At 35.6% G+C, this 18,205-nt stretch overlaps 1 protein-coding gene across 3 annotated transcripts in view; it reads right to left on the bottom strand.

Annotated features, from left to right (window-relative positions):
• Window positions 1-18,205, bottom strand: part of cnk (connector enhancer of ksr) — a 75,611-nt gene that overhangs the window by 20,708 nt on the left and 36,698 nt on the right. For 2 of the 3 annotated variants that reach the window (XM_067125829.1, XM_067125831.1), the window contains 7 exons: window positions 13,332-13,856; window positions 8,835-8,959; window positions 8,583-8,715; window positions 6,852-6,983; window positions 2,292-2,379; window positions 1,700-1,888; window positions 38-1,559 (listed from right to left, as the gene is read on the bottom strand). In XM_067125829.1, the coding sequence (XP_066981930.1) occupies window positions 38-1,559; window positions 1,700-1,888; window positions 2,292-2,379; window positions 6,852-6,983; window positions 8,583-8,715; window positions 8,835-8,959; window positions 13,332-13,856 (2,714 nt within the window). The remainder of the gene's footprint in view (window positions 1-37; window positions 1,560-1,699; window positions 1,889-2,291; window positions 2,380-6,851; window positions 6,984-8,582; window positions 8,716-8,834; window positions 8,960-13,331; window positions 13,857-18,205) is intronic. The other variant, XM_067125830.1, reaches the window with a different exon arrangement.

The raw sequence follows: 18,205 nt of genomic DNA, 5'->3' as shown, positions 1-18,205 counted from the left end.
GTAAAATTATAACTACTATGAAGACAAAACAACAAACCTTTAGTGGTGTTCTTGTAGTCTCAGTTGTTTCTTCTGCTAAAGTTGTTATGGTTAGGCTAGGGACTGGTTTAGGACCCAACCTATTTATGTTAGGACCTGAAGACTCTTCATATGAAGCTAATGAAGTAGCTGGTAGAGAGTGAAGAGATGAGAGCACTCCAGGCAGGGATGATGTAGATTTGGTAGATGTGATACTCACACTTGATGGTGAGGGAGAAAGGCTACAAGACCTACATGTTATTACCGGAGTACTTCCTGACAGTGAGGTAGAAATGGGAAGTGTTCTTTCACTTGGGGTTAAAAACTTAGTTCTTGGAGGCACTTCAGGACGTGGAGCAACAGGGGTTCTAGTGGTACTCGTTCGGCTAGCTGCTTCTTTTACTTGGGCTTTCTTAATAATTTTTCCACTACTGTGACTGTCATTTTGCCCAGTTCCTAGCACTGGCTGCGTAGGACTTAAAGATACACTAATACTTGATTTGTCTTTACTCTCAACAGTTAACTGTGCAACACCAGTGACTGGGTCTAATACCAATTCAAATGCAGGTTTCATTAAATCTCCTCGATTCCTAACCTGAGGCGGATGGTAGAGTGCAGTACGCTTTAATCTTTCAGAAACATGACCTTCCCCTGATGCTGATCGTGAACGACCATTCCTTTTCTCTGGAGATGGACGAATGTGTGGTCGTTGCTTGGTTGTATCTGACCGTAATGAATTAATCCAGAGCTTTTCTGGTGAACCTTCTCGATACTCTTCTGATGCCAGTAAACTACTAGTAGACCCATGAGAACTACGTGTTGGGGTATTCAGAGGAGAAACTGGAGGGGACAAAGCTCTAGGATGAGAAACTGCAAGGCAATCCAGTGAACCTCTCCTGGGAGATCTAGACCTCACAGGTGATTCCCCACCAACACTGCCCCTCCTGTTGTGATATTCAAGTTTTGAAGGACTACACCTTCCACTGGAGGGGGGTGATCCACACCATCTTCCATTCCCAACTCTACTTGGACTACTTCTAGAATCCAAATCAACTGATGATGGCCTTACTGGCATGTGATGACTACTAGCACAAGTAGGAAGCATATAACGAGGACGATGAACATTTCCAGGATTGTTACTTTCTTCCAAACTTGCCTCTTCATTTGTATGACCTTCAGCATAAGTAGGAAAATTTTGTGGATAACTGTTTTCAGTATCTCTCTGTTTTACTACGTTATCTTGGTGTACAGTGTCCAAATTACGGTACGTGTGGTCTGATATATTTATACTTTGCACAACCCTGTTTTGCTGCTTTTGCTGATCCTGCTGAACTGTAGGTGCTCGACCTGTTGAAACTTTTCGCCGTTCTAAAGTGAAAGATGCTGGTATCTGCTTAAGACGATCGCGAAAGCTATTCTTTCGTGTAACACCAGCATGGGATCCTTTATCTTCACCTGCTGAACTGTTGGGTGGTTCCATCTTTACTGTGCCTCTAAGATCTCCTGTAGATGTGCTTCGGCTATTACTTTCACTGACTCGTCTGGAAAAGAAAACCATGTTCAGCCTTTACCTCAAAGTCATATCTTAATTAATTGAACACTGAAAAAAAAAGGTTGGTTCTCACTGGTGATTCATGTATGAAGAAAGTTTATCATGACAACACAAGGATTGCATTTTCACCTGTAACTTCTGAATGATGCTGTTGGCACTGGCTGGTTGTTGTCCCTGGCTGGTTGCAAAAACCTGAGTGCAGTATTTTTTCCTCCTCCCAAGGAACCAAGATGTGAACCACGTGACTGAGGCCCCCTAGATGGACTAGCTGAGCTACCTCGCCATAAGGAACCAATGTTTTCTTGACTAGGAGACACTCTACATATAAAAATATTTTAGGAATGAAAAAAGCAAAAGGTTTGAAAACACTACTGTACACTGATTATTCAAGGTAAATAAACTAAACTGCTCTTCATTTCACTTTCAAAAGCACATTTCACTTATGTACCACTGTTTTTGCATTCATAAAAACATCAACTACACATTGTTAAATGGTGCAGTTTAATCAAATTAACATATGATGCTACCATTAGCAACACTCAGTTCTATAAATGCAAAATAATGAATAATGTAATATATCCTCAAATGGTAAAAAATGGCAGCATAATCTAGCACTAAAACCATACCATTATGGTTGAATAAGTCCAAATACTGTAGTATTAACATTAGATAGTTAAACACGTTTTCTTTAACAAAGTATTGCAATCTAACTAACCCATACCTTGCTTGGCTTGCTTGTGGAGAACGTCGTGAGGGAGATGTTCGATCTTCAAGTTCTTCGTCGGTTTCACTGTAGTATACTTCTTCCCCTACAAAAATAAAAAATTTTTAAAAAATCATATTCTTCCTGGATATTCAAACTAGAGCCTTTCATATATTGAAGTACCCTTCACTGTGAGTTGGACTGTCATTGAATCTTGATAATGAGTAGTTAACTGGTGATGATGGTGTAATGAAGGGGTACAGCTTCCCAACCTTACCTACTCACTTTTTCCTTCAGCTGCAGGGACAGAGTGGGGCAGCTGAGGTTGGCTCAATTAATGGCTCTGGTTTGTATACCCAAAAAAATACAAAATTACTTTTAAAACTTTATCATTTTTTCCTTAAAGAATACAAACCATCTTATTAAATAAATTGTCATATAGAATAAATATGTTCCCTGTAGTTTACAAATACTGTATACCATGAAAATAAAATTATTACTATTAGTAATATTACCTTTGTTGAAACACACAAACTTTGTATTGACCATAAATATATCAAATTTTATAAAACTTATATAGACAAAGAACTGGTTTCCCTGCGAGTGCAAATTACAGCCCAAATATTGCAAATTTACATATATATATTTATGGGTCTAAATTCTTGCAAAATAATTTCTTAAAAGGTATACTTGAACATAAAATTACATATAAATACAAGCAGTCCCCAGTTTACGACAGAGGTTCCGTTCCAACACCGCATTGTAAGCCGAAAATTGCCGTAACCCGAAATAATCATTGAAAATTGTAAGAAAACCTACTTTTAATCCTTTGGGTATCTTTTGGATGTCTTGAAAACGACGTAACCTGCATTTTAATGTTTTTCATAAAAAACCCCTCCAAATTTTTATCAGAGAGAGAGAGAGAGAGAGAGAGAGAGAGAGAGAGAGAGAGAGAGAGAGAGAGAGAGAGAGAGAGAGAGAGAGAGAACTGAGCTGTTCACATTGGTAAGCTGTTTTGTAATTTTGAGGGATTTTAATAAAAAATTTTATTAAACCTTAAATGCCGACTGGACGTATTTTATGTTGACAAAAATTGTTTGTCGGGTGCCAAGTGGATGTAAAATATGTCGACTACAAAAAGTTTTTTAAATATTCGCGGAAAAATACTTATAGGCCTAGTTTGCGAAAAATTTTAAATCACGCGCCTTGAGGGATGCTGGGAGTTCACGGATCATGCTGTTGTTTTGTTTACAAGCGTGACCCAGCTGCGCATGCGCGAATTTCCTTCTTATCCCAAAAGAAAGCATCAGCTAACTCTGCTGAAAACCTCAGAAATTCTTTAGTCATTTTGTCATCATTTTTGCACCATTTTCTATTAGCCTTTACATAAAGTTTTATATATGAAAATGTGCACAATTTCATGTAGAATACAACAACAAATAACTCATGGTTGTAGCTTTTATCAATTTTGAAATATTTTCATATAAATCATGATAAGTGCCAAAATTTAAACCTACAGTCAACTTTGACTCGACTGAAATGGTTGAAAAATGCAATTGTAAGCTACAATTCTTACATTCTAGTAACATTCAATCATTTACCTTCATTTGCAACAAACGGGAACAATTTCGATTTATGGTGAATTTTTGAAAAACTTTTCCTTACCTCCGTCATGTAACTCGGCTGAAAATCTCAGAATTTCTTTAGTCACCTTGTCGTAATTTTCGCACCATTTTCTATTAGGCATTACATAAAGTGTTACACATGAAAATGTGCGCAATTTCATGTAGAATACAACAAAAAATAACTCACGTTGTAGCTTTTATCATTTTGAAATATTTTCATATAAATCATGATAAATAGAAAAAATTCGACCTTCGGTCAACTTTAACTGGACCGAAATGGTCGAAAACTGCAATTATAAGCTAAAACATTACAGTCTAGTAATATTCAATCAGTTACCTTCATTTTGCAACAAACGGGAAGTCTCTAGCACAATATTTCGGTATGGTTACCTCAATATTTATATTTGAAAATTAGTAAATTTTTTTTATCTAAAATATGTATTTAGTCATGAAAATAAAATAAAAATCAGTAATTAGTGAATATTGCTCTATGAATTTCAATTTCATTTCTTCCGTTCAGATTGGCGTCGCCCAAAATATCGTCAAATATCATACGAAAGCCTTACTTTTAATTCTTTGGGTGTCTTGAAAATAACACATCCTGCAATTTTATTGAGTTTTTCATAAAAAAACCCTCCAAATTTTGACCAATATGCCATTCTGGATGCATATTTCTTCCATTCAGATCGGTGTCGTCCGAAATACCGTCAAAAATCGTAAAATTGAGTTTTTCATTAAAAAAAAATCTCCAAATTTTGGCCATTCTGCCATTTTGGATAAATTTTCTTACATTCGGATCGGCGTTGGACTGGCATCGTCCTAAATACCATCAAAAATCGTAAGAAAACCCTACTTTTAATCCTCTGGGTGTCTTGAAAACAACGTAGCCTGCATTTTTATAGAGTTTTTCATAAAAAAACCCTCTAAATTTTGACCATTCTGACGTTTGGGATGCATATGTCTTCCATTCGGATAGGCGTTGTCCGAAATACCGTTGAAAATCATAAGAAAACCTTACAGTACTTTTAATCCTTAGGTGTCTTGAAAACAATGTATCCTACATTTTTATTGAGTTTTTCACCAAAAAACTGCCAAAATTTGACCATTCTGCCATTTTGGAGCCATATTTCTTCCATCGGATCGGCGTCGTAAACTTAGAACATGCATTATAATCCAGGAAATAATTTTTGACGACTATATTTGAAGAGCGTCGTAAACTCGGAATGTCGTAAACCGAGTCCAGCGTGACCTGGGGACTGCCTGTATATAGATGATCTATTATAATTAAATAACAGAAATACTACCTGATGTTAATTAAATATATCCCAGAGTACTAGAAGTTTCAAATACTAATAAGAACCCTCATAATTATAAATTTTTAATACATAACAAATTCATAACTAAAAATTATGATAGAAGAGATTTCAATTCTGAAATCCTAGAACTGCCTATTGGTCATGTACCTTTCCACCAACTGATGTAATTTAAAAATACTTAAAAGCACCTCTACAGTTTAAGTTTTGCATTACCAAATGACATCATGACAACAGCTTTTCACTCAGCTTCATTTAGCCCGCAAAAAATGAGTATTGTCAATGATGTCCATTCTCATATCTGAAACTCCTAAGCTCATAAATCAGAAATACTTTACAATGTCTGATGTGCACAAGTAAGCCTCTTTGAAATAGGCAAAATATTATGCAAGCCTTTGTTAATAAAATGACAAATTTTTAATCAATTTGTATTTTTCATAGCTAACAAACCTGCGGTCTTAACATACGGATAAATTCTTCTGACACCAGCTGGAAACCGGTAAAAATCATATAAAATTGTAGAACAGGAAATTGGTGGCAACGGGGTTCAGCCAATGGGCCTTTAGAACTGTAGACAAAATTAACATTGAAATATGCGCAACAATACACACGGGCAAAGTAAGAAAGAACTTTTTAATATTTATGTGCTTTTATTGATCTCGTCCAAATGCGTACTCAGCTAATAACAATGTACCCATCATCAACAAACCCTAGACTAAACAAAAACAAACATGATACTCTTCAAGGGTGCTTCTTCTACTGAAACTTTCAATAGCAATAAATTCTCTCCTAAACAGAGTATTTTACAGTGGGGATCCACCTAAAATGGTATAAGATTCACTTCGCTATGCTTACTAACACCCATCACACCTTCAAAAAATGATACTGTTTCTCATGTAACAAAAACACAACCTCAACTTAGCAGTCAGGAGCAGCTAAACAAGACATCCTTACTTGACAGTTGCTGAAAAGGGTTTCGTGACTGCAAGTGAAATAGGGGTATTCCCCTACTCATATGCCCTTAACCACCAGTTAACCACCACTTTACCAAGCGCAACACCAGTCTTCAGCTCACGTTGAAGTATACTCCTATATAAAAGCCTCTGGTTTGTATTTCCATAAAATCAACTGAAATTCACTGTATCCTAATATTTTCTAAGCTTTCTACTACACTTCTATGCAATACTTAGGCTTAAGTCACCAGTGATAATGACTACTTTAATACATTCTTGATAACTATCTCTTTCTCGAGTAGGTTCACACTCCTGGGATAAATAATAAAATGGGTAGAAGCAGCTGTACCCTGTAAAAGTACAATTATTAAACTAAACCATGAAAAGAAACAACATAACACTTGCTTTCCCAAATGTTTCAACTTCTTAATGATGACTTTATTTCAACGTGCAATATGAACACTATCCACAGGGACAAATGATGCACATAGGTTGCAGAAAATATATACAGTATAATTACTGTAATACAACTATGAAGCGATAACGTGAAACCAAACATTTAATACTAAACTTTTCATTCAGTCTGCACAGACATCAAGGGGTATAGCAACATCCCCTCTGTAAAAAAAATACTAGCATGGCAGACATTGCTTCTGAATTAAACATCAAGGGAATTTGCATACTCACAGTGATTTTGTTGCTGGGTTGTTTGTTGACGATGATGAACTGCCAAGGAAGAGATGGCAGATAGCCCCATCTGGCTCATCCAACGACTCCTTTCCTCACTTGTATCACATGCAAAGTAAAATGTTGCCCCACCTGGCAAAGGCAGAATTACTTGTGAATAAGGTGTGATTTGTAAAAGATACACAGGACAGTACAGTTATGTCTACTATACAATCAAACTTTCTTCCCCTTGTGAGGTGGCTTCTTTAAGTAACAGTGGTAGTGCACACTGAAAATATCTGCTGTCTTTCCAGAACAATACTATACAACCCATAAAAAACCTAAACTTTCATATTTCCTAAGACAGATGCTTCTACCTGAATATATGAATTATTGCTTACAGCACAACTCATTAGTCAAGAGATAGAAACATTCTAGATGGATGTAATTCCATCCTTAATTTAGGTGAATATCCACTTTCGGAGGCTGCCATACTCACTACATCATTTACCATCCTGAAACTTGACCAGATGAATTGGGATGAAGGCACTCACTATAAATTTTGGAGCTGTATTTATGAATGCTGATTAAAACTCATCACAATGAGTACTCAAGAACAATACTTAACTCAAAAAATACTGATGGGTTGGGTGGGTGCCCCCAACCCTAGCAGGCTTAAAATAAGAACACCATCTTGGGTTGCTATGGCTATTTCAGCAAATCCAATTTTTTCCATTGATGGCACCGAGCAAGATAATTCTTCTCTCTAGACTTAATTTTTTAACCAATTTAGTATTCTCATCTGCCTGGTATATAATCCTAAAGGCTTTTCTGCACACACATCAACCTAGTACCTCCTTGACCTCTGAGGAAGACTAATGCTTTAAGTTGTATAACACTTACTCTACAGAACGCTCTACAGCTAAAGCTTCAGACTGTTATGAGCTTGTTAAAGAATAAAAATTCTCCAAAAACATTCAGTAGAGTGGGCACTTGCAAGATAATGGATGCATACCATACATAAAATAAAAAAAATAATGAACAAAATTATACAATACATGTCTATAAAATCCCAGTAATAAGAAAAAGTTAAGTGTATGCCAACTATCTAAGTACAGTACAGTTAGGCCTACCCAAAGAACTTAGCATACTGAATACAATCCAAATACCAAACATAATTACTAACAAAAGTAACCAGATCCTACCATTTCCAGCATGAATAATGTCGAGCTATTAAAAAACCTTGTACGTACAGCCACTTACTGAAATTAAAATCAAGAAGGTATGCACTGATGCACTGCTGACTTTGCCCACAAACAAAGGGTGAAGAGAGAAGGTGAAATACTTAAAGGATTAGTATTAACACTAGCAACCTGGATATCACTGATTTTGCTAAGTGAGGAAAGACTGACCATGATGCAGTACATAAATACAAGGGTCATCTCTATGTTGGAAGAATGATGAAAGAGCTCTGACTTCAAGAGTGACTATCTCTATGTTAAAGGACTGCACACTGTATACATAATTTTCTAAAAATCTACTTATTTAACATTTGTACTTTTCCTCTATTTTCTGCATTACCATGTTATTGTGCTTCTTCTTTAATCAATGTATTAAAAACTAAAATAGATTCACACACATAAAATACCACCCTAAAATGTAATTGCTGTATATACAAAATATTTTTGTCATGTTTATATTACTCAAATTTAACTATTTTGGTTTTTTCTGATACCAAACTCAAATTCTTACTTGAATGATATATTTTGAAGGCGTATTTCTTTGATTTCACATCACTAGCTGGACATACATGGAAACCAGGAAGGTATATCAAAGAATCTGCACGCACAGCTTCCCTGTCTCGGTAACCATACAAGTAATTTTTCTGTTGCAAAGAGAACATTGGTTAAGATTTCAAAAAAGAGTAGCTATGGCATCAAGTCACAGTGAACTTACTAAGTCATTTAATATCAGCAAGAATGCAGGCTAAGAAGAAAACCCAACCTTCAGGATAAACCATCGTCGCTCCCATCGATGGGACAACAGGAAGCCCTTGTTATCACGACGTCGGTACAGCCAACCTTGGTGGTCCCCTTGTCCCAGCTCTCGGCAGGAGATACGTCGGCTTCCTAGAATTATTCTCAAGCATACATAATGCATTCAAGAATGACATGAGGAAAATTTCTACTAATAAAAAGGAACAAGTCACAACTCTTCAATGATTATACAAATACTGAATTTACATGCTTATAAAGCACTGGCTTTACACTGACAAAACTAAAATAAAAATATATTAAATTTCAACTAAAGAAGTTTGACAAAATCTCAAAATATGTGTATGAATCCACACTATCCTAACGATACTGTTGCAACTCAAAACCTACTTTATAGATTATTCACTGTAGATAATAATGTGCACATAAAGTGAGGGATAAAGGATCTATCAGAGAGGCTTTTTATCCTGTGTAAATCACAAGAAATTAACTCAAAAGTTCATTAAAATTTAACTCTTTATAAATTAAAAGGATCATCCATCCCTATTTGCGCATATGGAGGCAAAACCACACAATTCTATATCACTTTATTAGATAAAACCTCTCAAGCCCTTACGTTGTTTAAACGCCCACTATGGGCAGACAAACAATGCTGAAAACAATTCAAAATGAGTACAGCAGTTGCTGGTTGACATGAAATATCCCCATTTCACATTTCAAGCAATCTCCATCTTGCACCACGCCTTGAGACTGGAGTTGTACACTAATCAGAGGGTAAATAGAGAGGCTACACTCCAATAAAAATAAAAAAATAAAAAAATGAAGTCTTGTCTGTCTGAATGAGAGTTACAGTCTTTCTTGTACTGAAATCAAATAGCTATTTAGTGAGGAGGCTTTCCACTTACTCTTTTCATTCTTATCTGAATGAAGACCATTTATTTTTTTTTGGGATCACCACCTATAAAATCAGTATACTGTAATGAACTATGTGCAGCAGGGGAATTTATCAGCTGCTCTATTACTATTACAATTCTGATATCAAAGTGTTCACTGCTCATTAACACTTAATGGACGGGCATGATCATATGAGGATCTATGACAGATTTTGAGCAAGGACAAGGTAACTCATATCAGTATTAATATTACGAGCCATATGATTTGGATAAATTTAACGGGAAAGAGGTTCATATCACTTCAATGGTCCATACATGACTTATGGCAAGTGTAGTAGCTCAGCACAGGACAGAGAGGGCTCAGTGCACCTTGAGACTTGATGGGGAATATATCGTCCCTCTCTATCCCATTATGTCTTTTTATTTATTTGCTCATAAATATACGTACCCAGGGATTGCTGTTGGTTTTAGTTATTATCTTTTATGATAGTATGTCAGCTATAATTGTAATTTTACTACAAAAAGTGCAAAAAATATTAGAAAAAATATGTATACCCCACAAAAAGGTACTGCATCTCCCCTAAATAATTACAATAAATATACTCAGAGTTTGTTACTGATTTTACTTCTTACTGTATCTGTTATGATAATGTGTGGGCTGTAATCATAATTTTACAAAATAAAATAAAATAAATTATTAGAAGAAACATGTATAACTTTGTAAAGTTAGCATATTTTCATGAGAGTCTTGGAAAAGAGGCCCCACACAGGGTTGTAAATATTCAGTGTCTTTTATCTAAACTGTATATGTTTAATACATGAGCTTTATGTTTTGACTTATCTATGAGGTGACTTGAATAAATTTTTATTCATATTTAGCTTATTTCCTAGAATATCAAAAAATGATTCAAATGCTTGTTCTACATTGCCATTTTCCCATTTTCCACTGATTTCACTAAGGAATTTTACGTGGCTGCATATGCAACTAAATTCCTCTAACTCTTCATCAGCCGGGCGGCGGAATTCTGATATAACCATGTAATAATATGATTCCACATACTAAATGATTAAGTTAAGCGTTTAACAATTTGCTCAGATATATATAAAACCTAATAAATGAGTACTGTATCTCAAAGTCTGACATTAATGATTTTTACTTTCCTATATAGGAGAGAGCATGCCTGGAAAATTGCCTTTTCCAGAACACCTCACAAAACAAAGCAGGAAGAGAGATATGAGAGTCAGAATTTGAAAGTTTCAGAAATGTACTAATGAAGCAATGACCTTCGCAGAATGTGAAAAAAGTGCTTGCTAGAAAAAGACTGTCACCATTCAAAGCTCCTTAATCCAAACTCAGATTATCCACCAAAGCATCTCTTCGAAAATGATTGAACAGTCAATAAAAGACCGAAAGATGCAATGAGGATCTCCATGAAGGAAGTCATCTTAAAGAAACAAACAAGTTACAAGGAGAACACAGATGAACATGGCAAACATGAAGACTGTACACAGGCAGCACTAAAAGAAGGTTGTGCAGTTGATGTGGAATCATTCAAGAGGGGGTTGAATCTGAAAACATCTGATGCAGGGACAACTCACAAACAATAACAGCAATGAGAAAGGTGGACAGAAAAATGTGAAGGACGATAATAAAATGAGAATTCAAGGGGACACTTCCCTCAGAGGCAAAGCAAGACATAAAGTGGGCAGATCAAGTCTCTCGAATCTTAAAACACCAGAGGGACCAAGCATGCACTAGCAGAAGGTACATGTCTCTCATCCCATCACAACTACCAGAACTTCCTGGATAGAAAGGAGGAGCATTCATATGAATCAGCAATGGACCTTTAGCAGCAGAATTGCAAGTCAACAAGGATGTGTAGTAGGAGAAAGCAAAAGACACTCATACAATTGAGACTGAGGGAGAGTCTATGGGCAAACTCATGAACCTTGGCACAGTAAAGGGCGCCAGAGATGTTACAGCCAGAGGTAACACAGAGGAGGAGAAAAAAACCATGCAGATATCAAAAGAGTCAAGAAGCAGGGCAATCATCAGGTGAATATTCTACCAGTGGAGTAAGAGTTCAGCATGAGAAGAAAGAGAACTGGTCAGAGACCTGAACATCACTCACGGCCATCTAAGGGACTTTGTTAGGAGTGAGAGGGAAACATCTAAGTGAGGGGTTGATAACCAGGAAAGAAGACCCCACACAAAATAGCTTTCCTCCCTGAACCAGGTCCCTTGAGACTCTGAGCCCTCCTGGTGTGTTCTCCATCCAGACACTGAGACATCTACGAATATGAGGAACCCAGGACTTTGAGGAACAAGAGAAAATCCCTGAATAAATTTCCATGATTACTCCACCTATGGAGGTCATGCAAGACGAGGTCCATTGTAATAATCTTAACAACCTTTTAAAGGAAATCACCTGCAGCTGAAGGTGACAAAGTTAAAAGTACCTGCGGGGGACCAACCTCATCAAGGACACTAGATGACCAATTAATATTTGCCAAGCCTTGGCAATCTGTCTCAAAGAATTCTATTCCTTACTTGGCTTGGCATACACGTATTACCCCTTGTTTAGCAGCTAAAAAATCCCTCGTCTTATCTAGGATCAAATCCCATGAAATCTATACGCAGTCTCCACATTTATTCTTTTATAAACTGGAGCTTCTTGCTATCCACTAATTTACCACCAATTCAAAAAAAGGAAAGCAAAGGTAAAGAATGAACAAATGAGTGACAAATCAATAGAATCCAACTACAAATTCATAGCTGGGGACACTTTCAAACTGATACTTAAATCACAGACATGCAAAATATTGAGGACAGTTACTACCTACCAATGGTTCATGGCAATTTATGTGCAAACAATCTGTACTATTTCTTCCAGCTTCTAGACTTTAAAATTCAAGTGTATAACTGGTGGGTTGCTATGAACAACTTGAGCTTTGTTTGTTGCTTATTTGTTGTTTATTTGTTGCTTAAATGAGTTCAGTAATTGTTCACTCTTCCCAGACTAGCAATACGGCATTTGCAAAGCAATAGGTTTGATCTTGTCAAGTCAAATTCCGAATGTTTACAATAAACTAAATTAATAAGTCATGTAGCAACTAGTGATTATGGCTCAATCAGTTTCATTGCTAAATCCCAAGCAAGAAAGTTGAAGAGAGTTGAAAACAGTCAAAAACCAGTTTTATTTTGTGTTTTTTGTTACTGCTATTAAAACTTTCTTCAATAAATGTAATACAATAGTAATACTGTATACAATAGTAATACTATAATGTCCATGGTTTTGAACAATCGTAATGTTAAAGCACTTACACAACTCTTAATTAATTTTTATATTTATACTAAAAATAGTTTAATGTTAGGTATTATACAGTTTCTCCCAATTAAATTTCAAAAGTTTAGCTTGTATATATTTTTACAAAAAGGTTTCAGTTCATTAAGAACAATCTGCTACTGCTGGCTTTCCCAACAAACTTAGCATACTTACAAATCTGCAATGGAACAAGTTCTATATTATAAGAAAACAGAATATAAAAGACATAGAAACAATAAACTATAATGAAAACCTCATTAATAAAAGTTTTGAATAATACTTCCTTACCCTGGTCAGTGACCAGAAGTCCTCGACGCCATACTGAAGGAGAACTGCTGCGTGTCTCTCTCAAGACCACAGCAGCTGTAGAAGTGGAGGAAGAAGAAAGTTGGGAAGCTTCAGCTGCTGGTGGAAGAGCAGCAGCTGACTGCAGCACAGTCTGAGATACTTTAGACTTCTCACTGCCAGTACTACTGTTACTACACTTTCTAGCACTGTTACTACCATCACCACTACCACTGCCATGCAGTTTTTCTTCATGAACACTGTCATCCTCAACATTAGCATTTCTAGAAATAGGTCCTGCACCATTCTCAACAGCTTCGCCCCTTGCAGTGTTACCAATGCTCCCACAAGATGATGCATTACAGGCAGCAGTTGCAGCTATGACCACAGGGAAGACCACTTGTGATCGGAAGTGTTTTTTAACCCCTTCACCATTATTTGACGATATAGCAGCCGTAACCTCAGATGATATATTTCTGGCACAATAAGACCCCTGCTGTGGTACTGGTGGAGGAGGAGGAGGAGGCACTAAAGGAAATGGGAACAAAAGCACAATACTATAAAAGCTAATCATGCAGCAAATAAAAAAAAAATCCAGTCCAAGCACCAATGCAAACTATTCAGCCCGTCAATTGGATTACATCTAAACTGTATGACCTCTGAAAGTACAATAAATTTTGTACTGTATTCAACACAAGAAACAATCTACTAATTGTGGTACTGTAAAGTACAAATGATCATTGTAGTTTAATTCCTATTACCACCAAAAGTAACTACTAAGAATCCAAATAAAAGTTACAACTCCCCTGCAGTAGGAGGACAGTCATAAACGTGCCAATAATACGATACCTAAAAGATATTAAAAATAAAGCTTCCTTCCAAAATTCAACAATACATAAACAACATAAACATTCATGAAGCACAAATCATTAAAAATATAAAACCTATTACACAGGTGAAGAGAAGAAAAGAATTATAGGTCAATTCAAGAATCCAAGTCAATAAAAATTTACACTACATATTAACAAAAAATCTTGCCTTTATCCTTGGTGAAGGTGGACAAAATTAAGTGATGAATGACTACCAAAGGGAGCTTTTGGATGATACCTCACCAGCTAAGCAGAGTCTCAAATTACATCTGTCTAACTTTCACTGTGGACCAGATAGTTATGACAACTGAAGAAAACTCATCCTAGTGGGAGAGGCCTTGTTTATCATCTAAGTATCACTTCCATTTTAAATTTACCACTCCAGTCATTAGTCCCAACCACGTAATCAGGTAGAGCAGAAGTGTGAAAATTCATCAGCGGTATTAAGACGTACTTTAAAGAAAACATTTACTATTAGTACATGGACTTGATCCATGTCAGAAAATAGCATTCCATGTCAGGAATTCTGCCTTTTTATTTTCTGGCACGACAACAAAGAAATTTCATTAACATACAGGCTTTGGAATAAATAAATAATGCATAACTGACATCTGTATGTTTAAAGAGATTGGGGCATACATAGTGGTTTTCAAAAATAATTTAGAAAAGAGGTGGGCCAAGAGACATAAAACATGGACAAAACCAAAATTCAAAAGTACACTGATCAGACATAAGTCCTTGTGTTATTAGCAGGAAATGCTACTGGACTAAGTTCTTTCAGATACACTAAACAACAAACCTCTTCAAAAGAGGTGGTTTCAGTCGTCAAGCTTACATCCCATTAGTCTGGCAGCAATAAGAATTAAACTTCAACTTCATTAGTTGTCTGTCTTTGTACTGATGATGCAAAAAGTTTGTTTAAAAATAGTTTATGGATGTTTAAACACTCAGATCCTAAATTAATGTATAGCATTACCTTAATAGTGCAGACCACTAAACCAGAAGTAAACTATACTAAAATGGAAGGACATAAGTAACAAAGAAGCTATTCATACTACCTAGTTTAAAATACAGTATTCAAGCTAAGCAGGGCATTTATATAGTGTATTCCATAGGCTCAAAAACCAGAATGGTATAGTATGAATATAAAGGAAATAAAATTTGAAGGTAAAATATCTGAGTTATATCTCATCCTCCTTCAAGAAAAGGCTTTTAGAGAAATCAGTGAAGTTTTTTAATCTTAAAAAACTCCACAAGAATTTGCTAGACAATTTGAATAATGTTTCTGCTTAGTTACATATCCACAGTATAAATATAAGCTGAAATTCCTATAATAATATTTAAATCAAATTTCATCCAAAAATAACGTTCACACCAAAACAACAGCTTTACAAGAAATGTCAGTTCATATTAGTGTCAACTCTATGCACACAGGCACTTGACAAAAATGCAAACATTCAAATAGATTCAGGGCACATCCAGCAAGGTTACCAATTAATTTTAAAATATTCATGCACTATATGACATAAACATTTAATGGCTATATCTATCACCTATGCAAGACAGTTTTGGCTATACACAGTACATCTAAGACAACATAAAATTTGAAATTAATGTTAATGTTTCTTTAGTATAACCTCTCGTATCACTTATGCTATATCAGCTTGAATGGCATAGTTTTGGCTAAATTAAATAAGTCACCTCAAGTTCCCCTCCACAGACAGTATTCAAAACTGCAGAGGCCACACTCATTACTGTGTCTCAAATGTCAATGCTGCTCAGAAAGATATCAGTCAAGAGGAGCAAGGGAAGATGGTCTTCCAACACACTGAGTGGTTATGGTTTCATTAGCACCATTGTTTATTCAAACTTTTCAAGTTTAGTCATGAGTACTTATAGAGATTGCTCATAGTTAAGTAAATCATATTCCATGCCTCCACCTCTCTAGTTATCATTCAAAGTGCACTGGGTAGAATCAACAAGTTACCTGGGTATTCTGATAATTGGGAGTGTACACCAAAAGATGATGGAACCAAATAATGAAGCAAACACCAGACCTGCTTTTTTTTGTGATCAAATATGTATGAGGGCTTCATTTATTTATTGATAACCCTATTCTTCAACACTACACCATTCAAATGACATAGCATAAAGAAAAAACCAATGCTTGTTCTCAACACTATTATTTATGAGTACAATGTACAGTAACCATGTTCTTATTATCAATATTACATAAAATACTAAACTTTTAGAAAAACATTCATCAGTGTCTCAAAATCCAAATGATGGCTTATTATTAAAAATTGTAGTTTTACTCTTCTTAGTTCAAAACAGGAAAAAAAAAAGGCTTTAGATGCAGAAATCTACAATTTTGTCTGTATTCACGAAGTTTGCATAAGGCTGGGCATCATGAAAAACCCTTCTTTGATTCTAGGTTAACGTCAAAGATGAAATAAGTCAAAACATTGAGAACTTCTGCCATAATGCATCAACAAATAATCTAAATGAGAATCAAGTATCACAGACAAATAACAAGGTGCTCCCCTGACTCCAAGAAAAGTAAAATCTGTTTTCCGGAAACTATATACATAGTACAAAGAACAATAGTTTGTTTAAAGTGAAAAGTTTCTGTGACGAAAATGAAGCTTGTCTAATAGATAAAGGAGTTGCTGAACTGGTTTAAAAGTGGGCCTTAGATAGAAGCATAGTATATCTCTGTCTCAGTTTAATATTTTCCTTGGAGGAAGTGATGAGAGAAATCTAAAAAAAAAAAAAAAAAAACAAGAGAATGAGTAGAAGTTTAATGAGGATGCTTCACTATCACTAAACCCCTAAGATTTTTTAGCGCTTTTGTTGAGACCATGCAGCTAAAGATGATGGATACAGTTGTGACCAGGATATTTCATCAAAGCATAATCTGCATGTGTAACTAGTAGGATGGTAATCATAGGGACATGCTAAAGCACTGTCAATTTTACAATTTAAAGGGGATTTCTTATATATTTCCAATACAAGAGAGAGGGAATCAAATGTAAAGGCCTAAGAGTCCTTTAAGACATACATAACTGACTATCAAAAGGCCCCGCCTCAAAGAAAAGTTCAGACTTACACAAGTTCTTGCCTAACATGAATATCTGGCCTACGGTCTCTGAGGCCACCATTTCCGAATACTGTATTCTAGCAGCTACTATCCTTTGCTTTGTTATAATTAAACTGGGTATGCAGTGTTCGGTTCAGTCAAATTATGGTGGTTTGCAACTCACACAGTATAAACAAACGGATGATTATGTAACAACTGATTCTAAACATATGGCCAGAGTTCACATTATTAAAAAAATGCTACTTAATTCAGCAGAGAGAAGAAACTGTGACTGTAATCAATAACCGCTGGATGACAACCACTTCACAACTAGAAGAAACGAAACGCCCTCTGTTCAACTAACTTCCCATATTGTGTTCTAACCACCACTCTTAAAAAATTATTATGTTTTCAGTATAAAAAAAACAGTAAAAATAAACAAAAACGCAAGAACTGCATTAAATAATATGACTTAAAAATGTATACACTTTCAATCAATGCAGAGGTTCCTTTTTCTTAAAATCACCATCAGTAGGAGTTGAGACAAGTTCAATTACTTCAAATGCAAGTTTATACACAAAAACAGCCTGGCTTTCAACATTCAAACCTTCAATTACTTCAAAAGCAGCAAGTCTAGATTAGGCTCTCTACAATAATCTCAAGTTCATCTCAAGAAATGGGATCAGTAGAAGGCAAAAAATGTTATTTCCAAGTAAGGAAAGGCATGCTCCTCAACATTATAATGCTAAAGGTTCTCATAAAAAAACTATGCATACCTATGGCTTTCTATCTGATGGCACTACAGTATTTTATTTTAGGATAAAGCTTGCATGTTTCCTTAAAAGAACTAAAAATGACTACAATGTCACAACATTCAAGGACAATGAAATGTACTATGTCCATTCTAGGGAAGCCAATACAGTTCCTGC

Source organism: Macrobrachium rosenbergii, chromosome 23 (genome assembly GCF_040412425.1).
Source record: "Macrobrachium rosenbergii isolate ZJJX-2024 chromosome 23, ASM4041242v1, whole genome shotgun sequence".
In the NCBI taxonomy this organism is placed as follows: domain Eukaryota; kingdom Metazoa; phylum Arthropoda; class Malacostraca; order Decapoda; family Palaemonidae; genus Macrobrachium; species Macrobrachium rosenbergii.
This window is presented reverse-complemented; position numbering and strand designations above follow the sequence as displayed.